Genomic DNA, 20,399 nt, shown 5'->3' with positions numbered 1-20,399 from the left:
GAGAAAATGCTAAAACTTTGTAATTTTATGCCTCTTGAAGTTACTCTCAATGTTATGATCTGCCTATTTTCCCTCTGCAACAGCTAAAGGAAAGATCTGCATCTACGCCATAGGCCAACCACAACTAGTTTAGTAAGACTAGCATGTAGAGAATTTGGTGCAGGACAGCAGAGACAGATGTCATCTGAGGCACGTGAAGGAGTTTGGACTCCATTTGGTTGTCAATGAGAAGCTACTCAAAGTTTCTAAATAGGAAAGATTCATGATCAGATTTATGTGTTAGCAAATCTTTCTGGGATGTGTAGGATGGACCTGAGTAGAGAGGCTTCAACACCTCAGTTCACCTCTCTAGAAATTGAAATATGTCATGGGCATGAAATGAAGTGTTGTACCATAGTTGTGGGATGTTTTGCTACCTCACGCACTTAACTTGTCAGATTTGTGTCTGTTTTAATTTTTTTAATGTATTACCAAGGGAGAATTTATGGAATGAGGAACATGTAAAAGAAGTAAGGAAAATTTAAAAAAAAGAAGTAAGGAAAAAAACTCACAAAGAAATCCAGAGAGAAACAGATAAATAAAGGCAATCAAGAAGATACAAATCCATAAGGTAGGAAGAAATTTGAATCTGAAGGAATAATGTAGGCTAGAAAAAAATGGACATGTATCAGTACTAAACAAGGCTGGTAAAGAAGAGCTTGATAAGATTGGAGAAAAAAAAATGTGACAAGAGTTAAGTCCCCAAAGAGAGGAGGATCTGAACCAAGCATCCATGCTTTAAAAAGAAAGAGGAAAATCATTAATCTCATGCTCTTCACAGGCAAGAAGAAGTTTGGCTGATGTGTAAATACTGATTACACATAATTTTCAGATGGCATCAGAATCCCTGTATAGACCATCAATAGATGGGCAAGAGTTTGGATCTCTGCTTCCTTCTCCAGGCTGTTCTCCGTAGGCAAGGCTCCCCTATCCCCTACCATGAGCTCCTCCACTCTCCATTTCTTCACTCTTCTCTGGTCCTGGCTAACTCTTTCTTGTTCACTTGTTTATGTTTTTGTTTCTTTTGCCTATTAGAGTATAGGCTTTGTCAAGAGTAGCAACTTCTTCAAGATCACTAGTTTTATCTTCAGGGCCTAGAACAGTGGCCCATATCAAATGCAGAATAAAATATTGTTTAAATGAGTTAACAAGCCTTATCTAAAACCTACCAAAGTCAAATACAGAGTTCACTGCACTTTAGAAGGGAAATTATTTCAATTTGGTAGAGTATATTCTTCATAAACAGCAAGCTCTATTTTATCCTTTTAGAAACAGGTAGGTTAAGTGTTTGGTCTATAGATTGAATCAATTCACTGCCATCATGCTCTCTTTCTTTCCTTTCATACTGGCTTTTGAACACAGGGCCTGAGCACTGTCCCTTAGCATCTCCACTCAAGGCTGGAACTCTACATTTGATCCACAGCTCCACTTCTGGCTTTTGGTGGTTAATTGGAAATAAGAGTGTCACAAACTTCCCAGTCTGGGCTGGTTTCACCCATGACTCTTAGATCTCAGCCTCCTGAGTAGCTACGCATGAGTCACTAGATCCTGGTTATGAAGCCCCCACCTTGTTTTTTGAAATTGCATTTCCCTTATTAAACAACTATTATTGGTAAAATAGATTCAGATTAGGATGACTGAAGACAGATTTATAATGTGTCCAAAACTGATAGTGTAGCAATTCACCAAGGCAATGACCTTGGAGGGACTTTTTGGTGATGAGCCTAAAGCACCACCGAGTGGTGCTTTATATAACTACAGACTCCTTTGAAGAAATGGCCCCTTTTCTGGATGCCACCTGCATGTACTTATTGTTTACAAATTCAGTACTTTTTTAGGCTATCATAAAGAACATAAGGTTGTCCAATAATTCTACACATTAAAATCTAAGCCCACTTAGATATACTTTCAAAAAATAACTTTTTACTATGAGAACATCACCCGCTTCAATTTCAACAACATAGATACTGTTCACAGCTTTTATGTATTCTACAGAACCATGCATTCATGGTAATGCAGTTTGCACTTCTCAATTGTAGAAACAATGATTTATTATGAATATTAAACCCAGTGTCTTAATCCTTAATTTCATTGTCAGTATTAACTGGGGAAATACTAATTCTAAACTCTGAACTAAAGCTTTTACACCTATTATTTAATCTTTAATTTTATTCCTTATACATGGCAATATGAATAATCACTTATCTTTGATATTAGAAACCTAGAAATCTTGAATGTAAGAAAGAAAAACATGGGAAAATTTCCCCTTAAATGATAAATGGATATCATTCAATATGTTGTCAAGGAGCCCAGGAATAACTATAAAAATTCTACTATTTAAAACATAAAAATGGGTGGGAAAGGTATAATTCATTTGAGTCCTCTGAATATCAATAATGTCCAGATCCATGATGCCCATGAATATGCATTAATACTTTGCAAGGTTCATCAGATTAGGCTTTCTCACTGTATGTTGAACTTGTCTGTTTTCCATTCAGGAATATTGACATGGAAGATCTTGTCTGTTCTGAAATTGATACTTGGCTAGTTAAATAGTTAACTGCACCGATCTCTTATTTCAAGTGGAAGGAGATTAAGTTAAAACCATAATTGAAAATCATTTAACATTTAATAGAGTTACTCCAAAGCTTCTCAAAGTTCTTTAAATTTCATTATTATAAAAGTGCTCAAAGTTCTTTTTTAAAATGTGCTTTTAGTAACCTTTTTGAATACCTTTTTTTACTAAAAAAGTTGCTGATACAACAGCCGGGTGCTGGTGGCTCATGCCTGTAATCCTAGCTACTCAGGAGGCTGAGATCTGAGGATCGCGGTTCAAAGCCAGCCCGGGCGGGAGAGACCGTGAGACTCCTATCTCCAATAAACCACCAGAAAACCAGAAGTGGCGCTGTAGCTCAAGTGGTAGAGCGCTCGCTTTGAGCTGAAGAGCTGAGGGACAGCACCCAAGCCCAGAGTTCAAGCCCCACGACCGACAAAAAAAAAAAAAAAGTTGCTGATACATATTATGAAATACTAAAAGTTGTTATTGCATTGTAAAATGAAATATACACTTTAATCGTATAAAATAAAAATCTTTGCTTTACAAAACAATGTTTACAAGTCAATGTTGGGAAGTTTAAATTAGAATTTTAGTAGATTTTAACTTTTCATTGTTAATTCATAAAAATTATCTTATGAGTTAGCTCATGAGTGACAAAAATTTGGTGGATACATGGCTCAATTGATAAGTGGAATGTTAGCCTAGCAAGCACAAGGCCCTGAGTTCAAATCCCAGTACCGGTAAAAAAAAAAAAAAAAGAAATATAACAATATGTGAAACATAATTATATGTAACTATGTAAAATAGATTTTTATATTTCTTACCATTCATTTCATTTTTATAACTAACTCTCAAATACTGTAGAATAACATGATTTTAAGTGATTTTTTTTTTTGATACAAGACTTTGCTATGTAGCCCAGGCTGGCCTTAAATTCATGATCCTCTCTCTTCATCCTAAGGGCTGGTATTTCAGATGTACATCACTGCACCGGATCCATATTTTTTTGTTATCAAAAGAAAAGCAAAAAGACAAAGTATAAGAAATTCTATTAGGGGGCTGGGAAGGTGGCTCAGTGGTAAAGCGCTTGCCTTGCATGCCTGAGGCCCTGGGTTCAATTCCCCAGCACCACGTAAGCAAAAAGAAAAAAAGCCAGAAGTGGCGCTGTGGCTCAAGTGGTAGAGCACTAGCCTTAAACTGAAGAGCTGAGGAACAGAGCCCAGGCCCAGAGTTCAGGCCCCACGACTGGAATCCCTCCCCCCCCAAAAAAATTCTATTAGGTAGGCGCCAGTGGCTCACACCTATAATCCCAGCTACTCAGGAGGCTGAGATCTGAGGATCATGAATCAAAACCAGCCTAGGCAGGAAAGTCCACGTGAGACTTTTTTTTTTTTTTGGTAGGTTGTGGGGCTTGAACTCTGGGCCTGGGCACTGTCCCACAGCTCTTCAGCTTGAGGCGAGCACTCTACTGCTTGAGCCACAGTGCCACTTCCGGTTTTCTAGTGGTTTATTGAAGATAAAGAGTCTCATGGACTTTTCTGCGGGAGCTTTGAACTGTGGTCCTCAGATCTCAGCCTCTTCAGTAGCTAGGATTACAGGCGTGAGCCACCAGCGCCGGGCAACATGAGACTCTTATCTCCAATAAACCACTAGAAAACCAGAAGTGGTGCTGTGGCTCAAGCGGTAGAGCTCTTGCCTTGACCTGAAGAGCTGAGGGACAGCGCCCAAGTCCAGAGTTCAAGCCCCACGACCGATGAAAAAAAAAGAACTTGTATTGGAAAGCAATATTCTGATCAACAAGTAACAAGTGGGATAATAGTGAATTCTCAACTAGAAGGCAACATATTTATAGTCTTATGAAATGCAAGCGGAAAAGCCTATTATGAGTGACATTTAATACTAAGAAGAAGGTAATGGACAACTTGCTGGCTAACTAAAGTATCTCTCCATTATGGCAAGTTGACTGCCATAGCTAACACCCCTATCTGACTGTGTTAGGTGCTGTTCTGAGCATTTGGTCTTCACAATATTGTGAGGTAAATATTAGTTTTACAAGCTAGGAAAGGGGTCACTCAGAGATCAAGTAATTTTCCCCTGTAGCTAATACCTCCTAGAGTTGGGGTCAAAATCCTCACTGCTTTTGAAGTTAACTGTTTAACCTCTGGGATCTCAAATTGTTTTCTGATTATAGCATTCACTACTGATAGCACAAAAAACAGAAATGGGGTTTGCTGAGGAAGGTATAAAATAAATGTATTCACACTTTCTAGAAAGCTTTTGTTTCTTTTATGTAATACAAGAACAAAAACTTATCCCCACCCATGGATCTGAACAAATCCAGATGCTCTTTTATTCCAACTCTTCCAGGCCCCTCTACAATCCCTAATCACAGACTATATCTCTGTTTCTACATCGACATCGTATTTTTAAAAAGAAACTTAGTAGAAAAAGATTTGTTTGTTCTTTTCTTATCATGAGAATAGTTTCTATCTGAGAAGACTCACATAAGCTTCAAAGTGGCAATTGGACAAGTATTATGGGATCCAAGCAGCATCCAATGTGTCACAAAAGTCACTGAAGAGTTTCATAAAATAGCAGAGGTAAAAATACAACCACCAGGCACTGGTGGCTCATGCCTGTAATCCTAGCTACTCTGGAAGCTAAGATCTGAGGATTGCGGTTTGTAGCTAGCCTGGGCAGAAAAGTCCCTGTGAGACTCTTATCTCCAATTAACCACAGAAAAACCTGAAGTGGCACTGTGGCTGAAGTGGTAGAGTGCTAGTCTTGAGCACAAAGAGGCTCAGGGGCAGTGACCAGGCCCTTAGTTCAAGCCCCACAACAAACAAATGAACAACTTTTTTGTACATTTCACATTTAATCTGATAAACTGCTCTATAATACCATACCAAAATAAAGGTGAGAAATTCCATTAAGTATCATCAAATCAAAAGACAGTGACTACTTGGACTAGTATTGCAGGATTAAAAACAAACAAAATTTCAATCCCTAGACAACAGGAAAGGTTTATTAAAGTAGCAAGAGCTCACTGGACTTTTTATTGTATTCTTTGAGTAGATATGGCACTTAACTGGTGCCAGATCAACTCATTCTGATGACTACTGTCTGGGTGGTTTCGTTTTTCAGTGAATTAAAAATAGAACTAGTTATGAGGCAGGATCGACAGATGAGGAAGTAGGGAAATTAAAGTTAATAAATATCCAAAGAGCCAGCCTCAGACATTAGAGCCGACAAGTAAACCAAAACGAAAGAAAACAAGCAAGTCAGAGCATCTTGCAACTTTTCATCTACTTGTAGAAGTTACATGAGAAAGGGTCAAAAAGGAACTAATCTGCTTTGTCCTTTGAGAAAAGAAACTGCAAGGCTACTTGAGAGGGTAAGAGAAGCAGAAAAATGAGATGCATATCTAGGAAAAAGAAGCTCTAACAGGCACTTCCTGTCTGTTTTGGATAGTCCCAAATCACATTTGAGTGTTGGAGAAAAATAAACAGCACCCATCTTGGCTGCCCAGAATCAGTATCTAATGAGAAGGATGCTGGGCTTCTGACTTAATGATGTATCTCTCCCCAGCTTAGAGTACATAGAGTTTTATAAGAAAGCTGCCATTTTAAAGTTTATCTTCTACCCCCACTCCTTGCCAAAAGGAGGTGCTCTTCCTCTTCCCTTGCTTTCTCCCTACTTTATCTTGTAATACCAAAACGAATTCCTTAATGAAACTTCTACTTTATGAGAATCTCCTTTTGTAAAGACGCCTTTGAAATGCTTGCTGTGTGTGGACCCCAAATACTTGTGATTATGAGTGGAAACTGGGAAGCTGGGAAACCTTTTCACCTTACATCTGGTGAAAGTTATGCCTGTTCTGGAAAAGCTGCAGGCACCAAAATGACAGGCATGTGCAATATGCATGTAGCCACTAGTGACTGCACACATTATGAGCATATCATAAGCTCATTTTATTCTTACAGAAAATAAAAGACTTTTCAATGGGGAAAAGATCAGTTTATTGTACTGTGCCATGTTTATCTTAGACAATTCCTTCATTGGAGAAGAGAATATGCTAATTAAATAGTTTGCTTTTGTTTTCTTATAAACAAACTCAGTCTGTATGATGTTACAGGTCACACTTGGGGAAAGTCTTAAGTATAAACCTTGACTCATTCTGATAGGTAGCAGTTAGCTGAATGGGAAGGAAATGAAAAAGAAACTTAAAATGGAAGATGAGATCACAAGGTCTCTGAGGAAAAAAAAATACTGTAATTAAATTTCCCAACTCACGGGTGACCTCAGTCGTGTAGACCGGACCTGTGAATAGGAATTTCCCACAAGCAATAGCAGCAAGTACTCATACCCCAGAGGCTACTGGCGTTGTTCTCACTCTAGAGATAACCTACTTTTAGTCTATTGAAAGTGTATCTGTACCGGGTCCTTCAGCTGTTTTTGTTGACATGAATTAATTAAAAACAGAAGAAAAGCCTGACATTTCTACCTCCATTTTGTCTTTCCAGTTACTTTATAATCACCTTGGGCTCTAGAAAAGAATGGACTGAATAAAGAATATCTTTATTAAAAGGGATTGAAACTGCATCTAAGGAACAGCAGAGCTGTACAAGACAGGGCACCTATATAATAACAGGTTAATTATTTATAATGGTCAGGCTGCACCCTAGCGCCTGAGGAATCATCTCATGGAAACCAGAAGGCTCCCCTCAAGTGATGGTCATGATAATGTCCCCAGAGCCCAGGAAAAGCAAGCTCTGAAATAAAAGCCAACCAGACCAGACCTGTAACTAGGACTCTTCAACTATGCACATCTTTTGCCCCTGTCTCTCCTTCCTCTGTTTAAACCTATTTGTATCCCAAAGATGGCTGAAAATGAACCAAAGCGTCATCTTCCTGTGGCATCATGCCACATAACGATCTCCTTTCTCTGCCATATTCATTCTTCTTAATCAATATTTCTATCACTTTGACTGTATTTCATGTTCTTCTCTCACCAGCAAGAACTGAGGTAGATAATTATGCTGACTTTCTGGAAGCAATCCTATATCTTAGTATCAACAAGTATACTTGAATAGCAAACCCTTCCTTCCACTACAGGTACAACTAGGTTTAGTTATTCATAATTCTCTCCAGGTTGAGGAGAGTGAAGAAAGCATGAAGAACATTGCTTTTGTGGTCTCTTTAATAAGGAAATACTTGTTTTTCTAATTTTCTTGTTGGCATTAGGACTTAGTATTACTTAAAGACCGGTCTTCATCACTTTCTGTTTTACTGACTGGACTGCACAAGTCAAGTGGATGTCAGCTTGTACAGAAGCTGAAAGAACCAAAGAGCTCTATGAGTATTGTAGGTCAAATGCAGAAGACAGAGTCAACTCTGAGTATACACACACTGCAAGTTTAAGGGACAGAGAGTGTCCCCAAACACCTATATTTAACATTTATTCTTTTTCTTTTAAAATGTAAAAATAATTTTAATCATATTACAATATAGACTTGGTGGCTTTAAGTCATTTGCATTGTTGTGTAATCATCATTACCACCCTTCTCTAGAATGTTTTCATCTCAAGCTGAAATTCTGAACTCATTAAACATTAGCACTTCATTATTTATTCCAATACCTCCTAGAAGCAGAATCCTTTTGTGTCTGACTTAGCTTAGTAAAATGTTTTCAAAGTTAAGATTGGAATTTTACTTTTTTCCAAAGCTAAATCATATTCTCTTTACTGAGTTACAATAATCAGACTTTTAAGGTCAGTTTCTTTCTAAGTTTCTCTATTCCCATGATGGTTTTCTTCTTTGTTATTAGATAGAGCTGTTATTTAAACAGATTTCAGTAATGAACTGTGTGTATTTAAGTGTGTGTGTGTGTGTGTGTGTGTGTGTGTGGAGGGGGTGTATGGGTGGGTACGGAGACAGAGAGTTAAGAATCATCATGTTTTCATGGCATGAAGGCAGAGCAGAAGGCTCTCTTGGCTGCTAAGGCCAAAATATATGTGATAGAAAGCAGGCCCCAAGTTATGCATAAAGGTAAAGACTGGAAATGGAAGGTAAGGAGCAGGAATGAAAGGGCAATGGGAGGATGGGGTGTTTATGGCTAAAGAACATTATATTCATGTGTAAAAACATAACAGTTAATCTTACTATTTTGAACAATATGTGCTAAACAAACAATTAAATGTCAAAAAATATAAGACATGATCTTTACCAGTTCCCTTTCTTTTCTGTTCCCTAAATAAAGAAGTTCCACCTATATTTAGTCTAATGCTTACATCTTTATAGAACTTTCTGTGAAGATAGAAAGGTTCTCTATGGAAACTGTTCAATATGGTAGCCACTAGCCACATGTGGTTATAAGTGTCTGACGTGTAATTGGTATGATGAGTGAATAGAAGTTTAAATTTAACTGCAATTTTAATGGTACTTTTTTTTTATCGCTCTCAGTATTCACTTTTTGTTTTATGTAGTTAGTTATTGTCTTAACTATAATATATTGTGGAGGGGTTGTTTTCTGATATGGTTTAGTGTGTGTTCTAAAAGTCACTTTTACCTGAATAGACTTACCTTTTTCAAGATTTGGGAAGTTTTCTGTTAGTACCTCTGTTAAATGTTTCCTACGGCCTCTTCTAATTTATGCCAATCATTTGGTAGTTTGGTCTTTTAATAGAGTCCTGAACATCCGGCAAATTCATTTCCTATGTGATTTCTTCCCCTGCATTTTCTTCTCCCTTTTTGTAGTATATCTGCTCTGTCTTCAAGCCCTGAAATTCTGCCTTCCATTTAATCTGTCTTCCATTTATTCATCAGGAGAGAGTTTTCACTTTATTTATTTTTTACCTCTAGGACTTTGTTTGATATTTTTAAATCTTTACTAGTCATTGAGTCTGCTTATATGTTTTCTGGAGTCCTCACCCAAGCTTCATTTTCTTTAAGCCACACACCTAAGCTGGTCCTCAGAGACATGGAAAGATGGCTATCATCAATTCACCATTTTCCAACAGCCTACTTTTATTTCGTGCTTTCATTGTATCTTTTAAGTGCTCACCCGTCTGGGATTTATTTGCCATAAAGACTTAGATTTAATTTTCTCCAAACCTGAGGTTACGTCCTCTTGTTTATTTAACCTTTCCATATGCTTTCCTATTTTATGGCTGTTACAAAGCAACGGTCAGACAGATTTATCAATTACATATTTTGTCTTTATAAGTTTCTACTTTTAGTTTTACTAATTAAATTTCTTCCTTTATTTGTTCTTTTACTATTTTCTTTAATTCTTGAATCATTACATTTCAATATATTACACAATTAAAATGCTTTCTGTTCTCTTTGACCTGACTTCCTTAAGAAACATATGAAATACAAATTATAAAAAGCTAGTTTTAATTGGTTAAGAAATCACATAAATTAGTATATATTTCATATTTTTCTAATTTTCATTTTCTAAATGAATTATGTTACCATGAACTGTTACCATGAACAGTTTTCCCAACGGTGTAGAAAACTGAAGATAGCTTCAATAATTTATTCAAGAAACACTTGCTTGGGTACTTATTATTTGCCAGATACTGTTAAAACTGGAATTTGGAGTGGAAAAAAAAACCTATTCCTCCTGAAGTATATGGTCTTATAGAGGATATAGAGACAGAAAACAGCATGATGAATAAACAAAAGCTGTCATATCATAAATAATGACAGGTGCTAGGAGATAAAGCATGGAGTAAGTGAACATACCTGTGTCTACATGAGGAAGGGTTTGAGATTCAAACATGTGGCCAGGGAATCTCACTTAAAAGGTGGCATTTGAATTAAGATCTGAGGAGGAGGAACAAAACGAATAGGCATGTTGGGAACATCATTTCAGGCAGAGAAAAGAAAAATCGTAAGACTCTGCAAGGAAGGAGGGAGCCTGCTGTGATTAAGATGGTAAGAAATTCATCTTGACTTGGACATGGGAAATGAAGAAGGAGGAGGAAAAGTGGCAGCTTTACAACATTGTATTTTATAAAGCCCAAATCTAAAACCTTCCATGGGAAAAAAGTTAGGATTGGATAACTTCCATTTTTTTAAGTTTTCCAAAACTTACTTGCTGGAAAACTGTTAATAGTCTATCTTAATATGAAAAGTCATGTATTTTACTAAAGAAATATTTAAGTGGTGGGTAATAGGGTGCTGTTGCTGATTGTTCTGAGTGATTTTTATTAATAGTATATCTTCCATAGTACTTTTTAAAAGTCCCTCCCCCAATTGAATTTTGGAACCCAGCTGGCCTTAAGGACTCTGAATAAAGGATGTTAAACCAGTAGCAGAATGTTGAGAGGGCTCACAGAGTGCTAACATTATATTTAGTGTTTGGTTGACCACTGGAAATGTTTTGGCTTTTAATCTTTAGTAATGTTGAAAGCTACTGGGGCTCTGATCAGAAATGTGACATGGACTCACTTGTTTTTTCATCATTGTTTCCTATCAAGCTACTGACACATAGATTTATAAAGTACATATCTTTTGCTTTATAATGTACTTTTAGAATGAGAATAGATGGGAACAGGGCAAGTGTAGAAGCTGAGGGCCAGCAAAGACTTTATATATATAATATAGTAGGTAAGGTAATGCTTGCCAGCAAGAGAGGTGGTAAAAAATGGTCAGATACTGTGTGTATTTTCAAGAATGATCCCAACAGAATGTAAACTTGTTCAACCACTTTGGAAAGCAGTATGGAGGTTCCTCAAAAGACTTCACATAGATCTCCCCTATGATCCAGCAATCCCACTTTTGGGCATTTACCCAAATGTATACAAACAAGACCACACTAAAGCTACCAGCACAACTATGTTTATTGCAGCATTATTTACCATAGCTAAGATATGGAACCAACCCAGAAGCCCCTCAGTAGATGAATGGATCAAGAAAATGTGGTATATATACACAATGGAATTCTATGCCTCCATCAGAAAGAATGACATTTCCCCATTTGTTAGGAAATGGAAAGGCTTGGAAAAAATTATATTAAGTGAAGTAAGCCAGGCCCAAAGAAACATAGGTCCCATGGTTTCCCTTATTTGCAATATCTAGTATAGGTATGAGTCAAGCGGAAAAGATCAGATAATGTGATGTTAGGAAAACGAACCCTTAAATATGTATTTTAATGTTTTCGTTTCTTTCATGCATGTGTTTCTAACGCATTTATAAGATTATTTCTTTGTTGCTTTGTATGTCCCTCCCCCACAGTGTAACCCCTGCTTTCACTATATTTGATGTCAGTATAACATGTGGAGGAGATGGGGACAAACAAGTCGTTTAAGGATTCAGGTGGACCTGTTGTAACAAGGAGAATTACAAAATGTCATGTCAAAGCAAGCTTTACAATGTCGGTGTGGGGGGGGAGGGGGGTATGATTGGGTGGGGGGGAGGGGGGCGGCTGGGAAGGGAGGTGAAGGGTAAACAAAGGAGGAGGCTGCAATGCTTGGTAAGAAATGTATGCACTATCCTGCCAATGTAATTGTAACCCCTCTGTACAGTATGTTCTCAAATAAAATAAAATAAAATTAAAAAAAAAAAAAAAAGAAGAATGATCCCAACAGAATTGCCGGTGGTGGGTTGGGAAGGTGGGTCAGTGGTAGAGCGCTTGCCTTGCATGCCTGAGGCCCTGGGTTCATTTCCTCAGCACCACATAAACAAAAAGAAAAAAAGCCAGAAGTGGTGCTGTGGCTCAAGTGGTAGAGCGCTAGCCTTGAGCTGAAGAGCTGAGGGACAGTGCCCAGGCCCAGAGCACAGGCCCCACAACTGGACCCACTCCCCGCCCCGCCCAGCAAAAAAAAAGAATTGCTGGTGGTAAGTAAGAGAAGATAATAGAGTATTCAAAGATGAAACCAAAGGTTTTGGCTGGAAAAACTGGAAGAGTGAAACTGCCTTTGAAAGGGGAGAAATAGGATTTGTAAGTAGATATCAATATTTAAATCTTGGCTATCCAGATCTGATATGAATTAGATCTTTAAGCAGAGATATTACAGAGGCAATTGTATGTAATGAGACGGTAATTCAAGGGAGAAGTTCAACTAAAAAAACTGAATTCAAAAGTTATTCACATAAATGTTAGGACCAAGAGGACTGAATGTAAATGATTTAGTTATAAATTTGATAGATGTGATATAGGTGATAACACAAATGTAATATTAGCTATAATAATTATATTATTTAAATAAGTATTAAATTGGCTATAATTATTTTACTTATGGCTGTATGATATGATAAAAGTATATATAATAACTAAATTTTATGTAAACATATTTTGTTATAAATTTTCACTTGTTTCATTTCTCTTTTCACTCAGATTAAAGTCCATGATCAACTATAATCTCTCTTTTGAGTTTATCTTGAACTTACCTGCTATGCCAACTTCACTTGGTTTAACCATGACTCTGGTTTAATGCAATAGTTTTTCCTGCTTCTACTTGTGAAGCAAAATATGCCTGAAAAAAAATCATGCTAAAGCTCACTTTTAATTTGTAGTTATTGAGCTAAATAATCTCAAATATGCCCAATCATCATGTCATATTTTCATAGATTATTTATAAATTTCCAACACATCCTTACCAATCTTTTTGGCTGGTGACTTTGCTTCCTATGTCAAGAAGAAAATAGAAACAAAGAGCTCTACAGGCTCTCTGCACATCATGTAGCTCCCTGCCTATGACTGCAAACATATACATTCTAAGAGATGAATTGTTCCTGCTACCCACAAAAGTCAACCTTTCCTCCTATATACGCAACTCAATTTCCTCCCACCCATGAAAAATAGTCCATAATATTCTCTTCTACTTCTGTTCTACAAGTTTTCATCTGTCTATTGTATTATTCCCAGCATTACACAAAAATGCTATTATTTCTCTCATCCTGGATGGCTTCCAGGATGTCCATTCCTTTTGGTTTCTCCCTGATCTCTGAGTACTTCTGGCAGTCTTTATTAGTTCCTTCCCATCGTCTCAATTTCTCAAAATGAGGGTATCCTAGAGCTCAGCTCTTGAACCTTCCCTGCTTTCTCTCTGCTACCACTCCCTTGTTCATTCTTCTCTGTATCTGTGGCTCACAATGATCAGGAAAGACTGACCATTTCTTAATTCTGTGCTCAACAGACTATTTAGCATTCAGAACTATGTTAGGGCAAGAAACACAGGCAAATAGAGAACAGTTCCTGGGACCTATAAAATCTAATGATAGTTCTATTACCTTCATATACTTTTTTTAATCCTATGGAGCAAATGTAGACTTCAGGGACTAAAAATACTGAACCAAAAGTGAAAGATTAACCATTACCACCAACTAACATCCTGGCCTTGCATACTTAACATGTCTGTGACTGGTTTTCTTCATCTGTGAAAAAGAGAACTATATTTTATTGGCTACTCACTATTAAAATGTCCCAGATCCCAAGCTTAACATTTTGCATAAATCATCTTACTTAATTATCTGTTATTATTATTGTTCTGGCTTCTAAGTGAAGAAACTAAAGCTTAAGTACCTATGTGAAGGTAAACAACTACTAAGTAGCTGAACCAGGATTCAAACTCAAGCAGGTTAAGAATTTAAACCAGTGTTTTAACAGCAGGCAGGACTTAGAAAATGCCTTTTTAGTTCCAAGCCATATCAATTAGATACTTCATACTTCAGATAATGGGATTGGTCTGCCTATTTTACCTCTTTGAGCAGTGACTTCTTTCATTCTACTTGGTTAAAACAAATAACTGTTATAGATAGGTGTTAAGAATAGACAAAAACCAGTAACTGCTACACAGTCATGTTTTTAGAGCCCATCTGATAAACAGCATGTGTCAATGAATATTGAGCTCTAGAGATCATAGATCATAATACTATACCTTCATAAAACCACATTACTAATTCAATCATTCATTCATTAAGACATATATTGAACATTTCCTGTGAGTCAGGTACTGAAATGGAAACGTTTCTTACATTTTTTCTCATTCACTGCTAAAGACAAAAATTTATCTAGATGTCTAGAAACTGAGTTATATCCAAAGTTGTAATACCAGGAGGTGAAAGAGTAGAGAGCTCAGTACAAGACTGTCCAGGAAATTAGTTTTTCATATTTTATCAGATTCATTATTAAGAAAATTATGTATTTGGGGGCTGGGAAGGTGGCTCAGTGGTAGAGTGCTTGCCTTGCATGCATGTGGCCCTGGGTTTGATTCCTCAGCACCACATAAGCAAAAAGAAAAAAGCCAGAAGTGGCGCTGTGGCTCAAGTGGTAGAGCGCTAGCCTTGAGCTGAAGAGCTGAGGGACAGAGCCCAGGCCCAGAGTTCAGGTCCCATGACTGGACCCCCCCCCCAAAAAAAGAAAATGATGCATTTTACTTAATTTTATGACAAATAATGAAAGTATAAAAGAGCCAATGTTCATAAACATGTTACTTTTAAAGAATGAAGTTAGCAGTAATTTCCAGTGAATAAAGTCAGTCAATTACATTTTGGATATGAACACACTTATTATTTTAAAAGAACTTATTATAAATTGTGAGTCTTACCTCTTCATGTGCAACCTAAAATTCTAAGCATCAAATTATTTTTAAAAATCATATAAAAGTTTCCTTGAACATATTTATTTATAAAGTCATCTCACCATAAAACATTGAGATTTTCTTTAAAATGACATCACTTTAACATTTAAATTCTACGTCAAAAAGAACAGAAAAATGTGTACCTCACATATCTTTGATGTCTAAACTGCAAATTAGTAATACATATGGTGTGGTATAATTCTTATGACTAGTGGTAAAAACTTCTGAGGTTTGGTTATTTTATTAGTAGTAATTTTTTGGTTAAACACAAATAGAGTCACTCTTGAAAGTAATATGAATAATTTGAAATGCTACATAATATATAATTGAAAAGTCATTTTGTCAAACCAGAATTTGACACTTTCCGTGTTTTTTCCCTAACACACTAAGTATGAACCTAATGGAAATAGACCTTAATAAAATATGTTCTGAAGTTCAATAAATGAGCACATCTAATCTACCTCTTTTCTCTGTGTGACAATATAGCATAGTGGTTATCATCACTGACTCTAGAGTCCAATATCTGGGTCCAAAAATTCTGGCTTTGTCATTTATTTAATAGTATATCAACATAGGCTAGAAAGTTTTACTATTTCTTTCCTCTCCTGCAAAATAATAATGTTACTAACATTATGGGCACAAAGCAGTAGAAGTATATGAACAAATTTACATTTACATATAGTTAAACAAACCCTTTCAGTATTAAAATATCTTTATGATATACTTCTATATAATAAAAACTTGCCTTTTAAACTGTCTTGATTTAAAGTGATAAGTAATTCAATCCAGAAATATTCTTTCTAAGTTTTAAAGTGTTCATATAAGATATCTAAAAGTATTGCTTGAATTTTCTCTATTTGTTTTTTTCTTACCATAATAGCATTAAAATTTCAGTAATTTATGTGGCACCCTGCCTTCTTATACAAACTTTGTTACATTATGCAAGAATCAGCCTCAAAGAAGGTTATGAATCAGAGTGGTTTCAAGTCCTGGGTGCTTTGTCTGGCTGAAATACTTCCTGGCACTCACAGTACCCAGTCTGCACTGTCTAGAAGACATACAATAAGTACAGAAGTAGAGATTTAGCAGCCGTGGTTTGGGTGCGTGGCACATCACAGGGGTACCCAGGTCATGGAAAAAGTATGCTCTAAAAGCTTCACCAGTTACAACTACATCTTTTCTCCAAGGAGAACTTAAAGAATCAATGTTTTCAGCCATGTCTGTAGGAAAGTCATGAACAGTGAATTCATCAGCAGCAGACTGCATCTTATTCGTGGCTGCATCCTAAGTGTCAAGTACACTGTCTGGAACGTAGAATATGCTTAATACATATTTTAAAATTAAAGTACAAATAACAATTTTAATTTCCTTTTCTTTCATATTCTCACACAACTTTTCAACGAATCTACTACACTTAGCATGATAAAAACTTCTTAGGCTTTATCTGTTAGTCTCCTCCATTAGACAAAACTTTCCTGGAATCAGGCCTGGTGTTTACTCATCTCTAAGTTTCTAGCACCTATCAATAGGTCTATCAGATGCTTGGTCAATATTTTCCAAAGTCATAGCATTAATTTCATTGATTGCCTATCATCTGAGACTACCATTCTCCGAGTTAAAGGCTCACATGTTAACAATCACCCTTAGCAAGGACCAGAAGCTGGTGAAGCCACAGGAACTCTGGGAATCATAGCAGTTCTGTCTGAAAAATGTCACACAGAGGAGTCAACAACAGCTTTAAAAGGTTCATCACAGACCCAACATAATATTCATCTCTCCCCAGTGCTTTAGCGTAGCATTACCTTCTGGACTTTTCCAACTGGATGCTCTGTGAATTGTAAAAGTATCAATTCCAAATCCTAAAAAAAACCCAGCTTGTCTAGAATCCTTCTTTATGCCTTCCCTGTTTATGTTATTAGAAATGTTAGTCTTTGAATACATATCTTAGTGTTCATTTCCCTAACATCACCTTATCTGACCTTTTCTGCTTGACTCAGACATATACTAGATATTGCAAATAAGGGAAACCATGGGACCTATGTTTCTTTGGGCCTGGCTTACTTCACTTCATATAATTTTTTCCAAGCCTTTCCATTTCCTAACAAATGGGGCAATGTCATTCTTTCTGATGGAGGCAGAGAATTCCATTGTGTATGTATACCACATTTTCTTGATCCACTCATCTACTGAGGGGCATCTGGGTTGATTCCATATCTTAGCTATGGTAAATAATGCTGCAATAAACATAGTCGTGCTGGTAGCTTTAGTGTGGTCTTGTTTGTACTCATTATCTTGCCCATGTAATTGTAACCCTTCTGTTCAGTATTTTCACAATTAAAAAAATGTAAAAAAAGAAATGTTAGTCTTTGAATCATGAGCTAGATGTCCACATCATCCTTAATGATTGAAGGTCCTTGACTCCGCTATTTAATGAGTTGTTTGAGCTCTGTTGATTCTCCCTAGATGGTTCCTCATTCAGTTTTACCTGTTAGAATCACTGTCGCAATCCTCGGTGAGGATTCCTATCTTATTTAAAATATAGCTATCATCACTAGTTCTGTCTTGCATCATGCATCCTAGACAATACTAAGTCACATCACTAATCAGACTCCTCTCAAATATCTTCAATAAATAAAATTCAGAATATTTAACTTAGCTCAAAGACTCCCTGTCCTCTCCTCAGTCAACCTTCAGAGCCTTAAACATCCATGTCCCTTCATATCCATTGCCCAATCCACCTTCTGAAGCTTTGACTCAGGACATTCCTCCCACCTTTATGGTCCTTCCCTACCTTTCTCTGCACTAAATACTCTAAAATAGATAAATATACTATAAAAGAACAAGTACATGGTAAGAATTCAACTTTGATACTGGTGAACACTTATCTGACATGAGATCAAATAATACATAATTTCATCAAGAAATTTAATATTATTCACTTCTGTTTCCGTATTTCCAAAATGTCTGGTTAGCTCCATTTTAATGAATCTATATTGACTTAGAAGATAACTTGGGGATAACAAAAAGACAATTGAGTTTTCCCTTTTCACTAGAGTCAGTACATGAGCTGTTATAGACAATGGAATACTACTTTTAGAGGTTTATGGAGTACATCCTTAATCTCTTTACATGATAAATCACAAATGAATTTTAACAAAAACTTACTTCTTCTGAAAAATGTTTAAAAGTTTACCTGACAGGATATTATATAGAAAAGACAACCCAATTTGACATCTGAACAGAGTGGTATGAGAAAGAGCTATCTGGAGACACAAATAAATGGAAATAAAGTCAGTAGAGATTTTGGATCCACTAGGTAGCTATGATCTAGGACAGTGTCCTCTTTCTGAGTCTAGATGGTGTTTCTACAAAATCAGGACATCGAACCTTGTGATAGAAGATCCTTTGTGTTTCTAAAATAGTCTCTGTTTTGAATCTGAAGTATCACTTTCATAGATATTTGAATAAGCTTTACTGAAAAAAAAAAGACAAATTTGGTGATCTGTCTCACAGCTATGCTTTATCTAAACAAACAAAAAACAAGAAAATACCCACAAATGGGATGATTTCTTGGCACCTGTGCTGTCTCAGTGTTGATGAAAATAAAGTAGTAATTCTTGGTATCATCCAGAAAGGAACATCTCTTTTGTAACAGGATCTTGCATCATTGTGAAATGTTAGGAATGGAGACTGACTTTAATTGCAACTAAAACAAAGAACCAGTGTGCCTAGATGTGTAAAGAAATGTACTTATGACAAGTAAAATCATTAATGCTTCCATTTCTTTGAAGCAGCAGAGACTGAAAATACCCTTATTTTCATTGTGGAAGATGATAAAGAAAAATAATAAGTTAAATACTTCCATTAAAAAGGAAGCCCCCTCTTGGGCTTTTCTTAGAGAAAACGCTAGTTATAAATAGGGACTTGGGGATTTAGGTCTGCCCTCAAGGACACTACAGTTTGGTTGCTGCTGTATGGTGTATGTACAAAGAACTCTAAAAACAGGTAGTAGATAAAATTTATAAGCTGAGTAGCAAGGAAATAAATCCAATGTCACTGGCAAGTATGACTATTTGGGGTGATGTAAGAGATTTATGCATCTGGTACAATGTTAAACTGCATGACCTTCAAGATTCTCTCCAACAAATGCCTTCTGGTTTCATTAAGTCCATCAAATCTAAACTAAGGATTCTTAGGAACAGGATTTGTCTGATCTTCTGTTCTATTTACATCTCAGTTAGATGCTGACTTTTCTTTCTGAAATATTGTATTTTACACTAACAACTTCCAACATTAGTTCTTAGTGAATTAATGAATTTACCCCAAACTCACCTGAGAATGCAATCAGTTAAAAAAAGCAAATAGAGAATATTACACATTACTTCTAAAACACAAATTCACACTTTTTTCAATAAATTTATGATGGAATTTTAAAAAATAAAGCTTATTTTATATAAGAACAAAATATAAAAACATGGGACTACTATAATAAAATTATGTATATTTATAGTTTCCATTGACTGTTCTCACTACTTCAGCTTTGAGATTAGTTGTTCAGAATCTTATTTCACAGTCACTCAGCTTTTACTGACTTCAATACTGACAGACTTGGTACAACTTATAAAGTCTTATGTGTCATGTCAGAGAATGCCTATTGTCTGAGAAGAATGTAAACCCACATTAATTAATTTATTGTGGAAAGCCTATTGGGGTTATTAATTACTTTGCCTTTGTCAGCAGCACAGGTCAATGTTGAGAGAACTAGAGTTTCATCTGTTCTTCTTTCATGTGACTTCTATTCACAGTAAACTCATTCAACTAGCCTAATGGGTAAAAGATGTAAAGCCACTAGATTAAATTAAAAGAAAAATGTAACATTCATAGAAACATCTTTTATTTTCCATAACTACTCAAAAATAACTTTTAAAAGTTCCTAAATATCTCCCAAAGAGCTCACTGTATTCCTTTTGGTAGATGAGCAATGTCTGATCAAGGAGAGCTACTTGAGTAATCTCAACCATTGTTATCAATCTAGAAAAACATGTTGCATCTACCAAAACAACAACAATATTCTTGAGGCCACTGATCTAGGACTATTTTCCTTATAGGCAGTGCTGGAGACAGGTTGACAAATTACCGTTCTTTGGACTCTATGGTTGTAACCCTCATATGTATTACTCTCTTTAATATAGCCTTTCATCATCATATCAAAGC

General features: G+C 36.2%; 1 protein-coding gene across 2 annotated transcripts in view; it reads right to left on the bottom strand.

The window, feature by feature from the left end:
* Ccdc172 (coiled-coil domain containing 172) overlaps window positions 1-20,399 on the bottom strand; it is a 104,742-nt gene that overhangs the window by 15,412 nt on the left and 68,931 nt on the right. Inside the window, exon 8 of one of the 2 annotated variants that reach the window (XM_069987895.1) lies at window positions 19,924-20,008. The exons of the other annotated variant lie outside the window; for it this stretch is intronic. Coding sequence (XP_069843996.1) covers window positions 19,996-20,008 — 13 coding nt within the window. The 3' untranslated portion in view covers window positions 19,924-19,995. Of the gene's footprint in view, window positions 1-19,923; window positions 20,009-20,399 lie in introns of those variants that run through there. 2 annotated transcript variants of the gene reach the window in all.

This window comes from Dipodomys merriami, unplaced genomic scaffold (assembly GCF_024711535.1).
Source record: "Dipodomys merriami isolate MVZ:Mamm:240054 unplaced genomic scaffold, mDipMer1.0.p SCAF_35, whole genome shotgun sequence".
NCBI classification, from domain to species: Eukaryota; Metazoa; Chordata; class Mammalia; order Rodentia; family Heteromyidae; genus Dipodomys; species Dipodomys merriami.
Note: the sequence above shows the minus strand (reverse complement) of the source record. Positions and strands in the feature narration are given on the sequence as shown.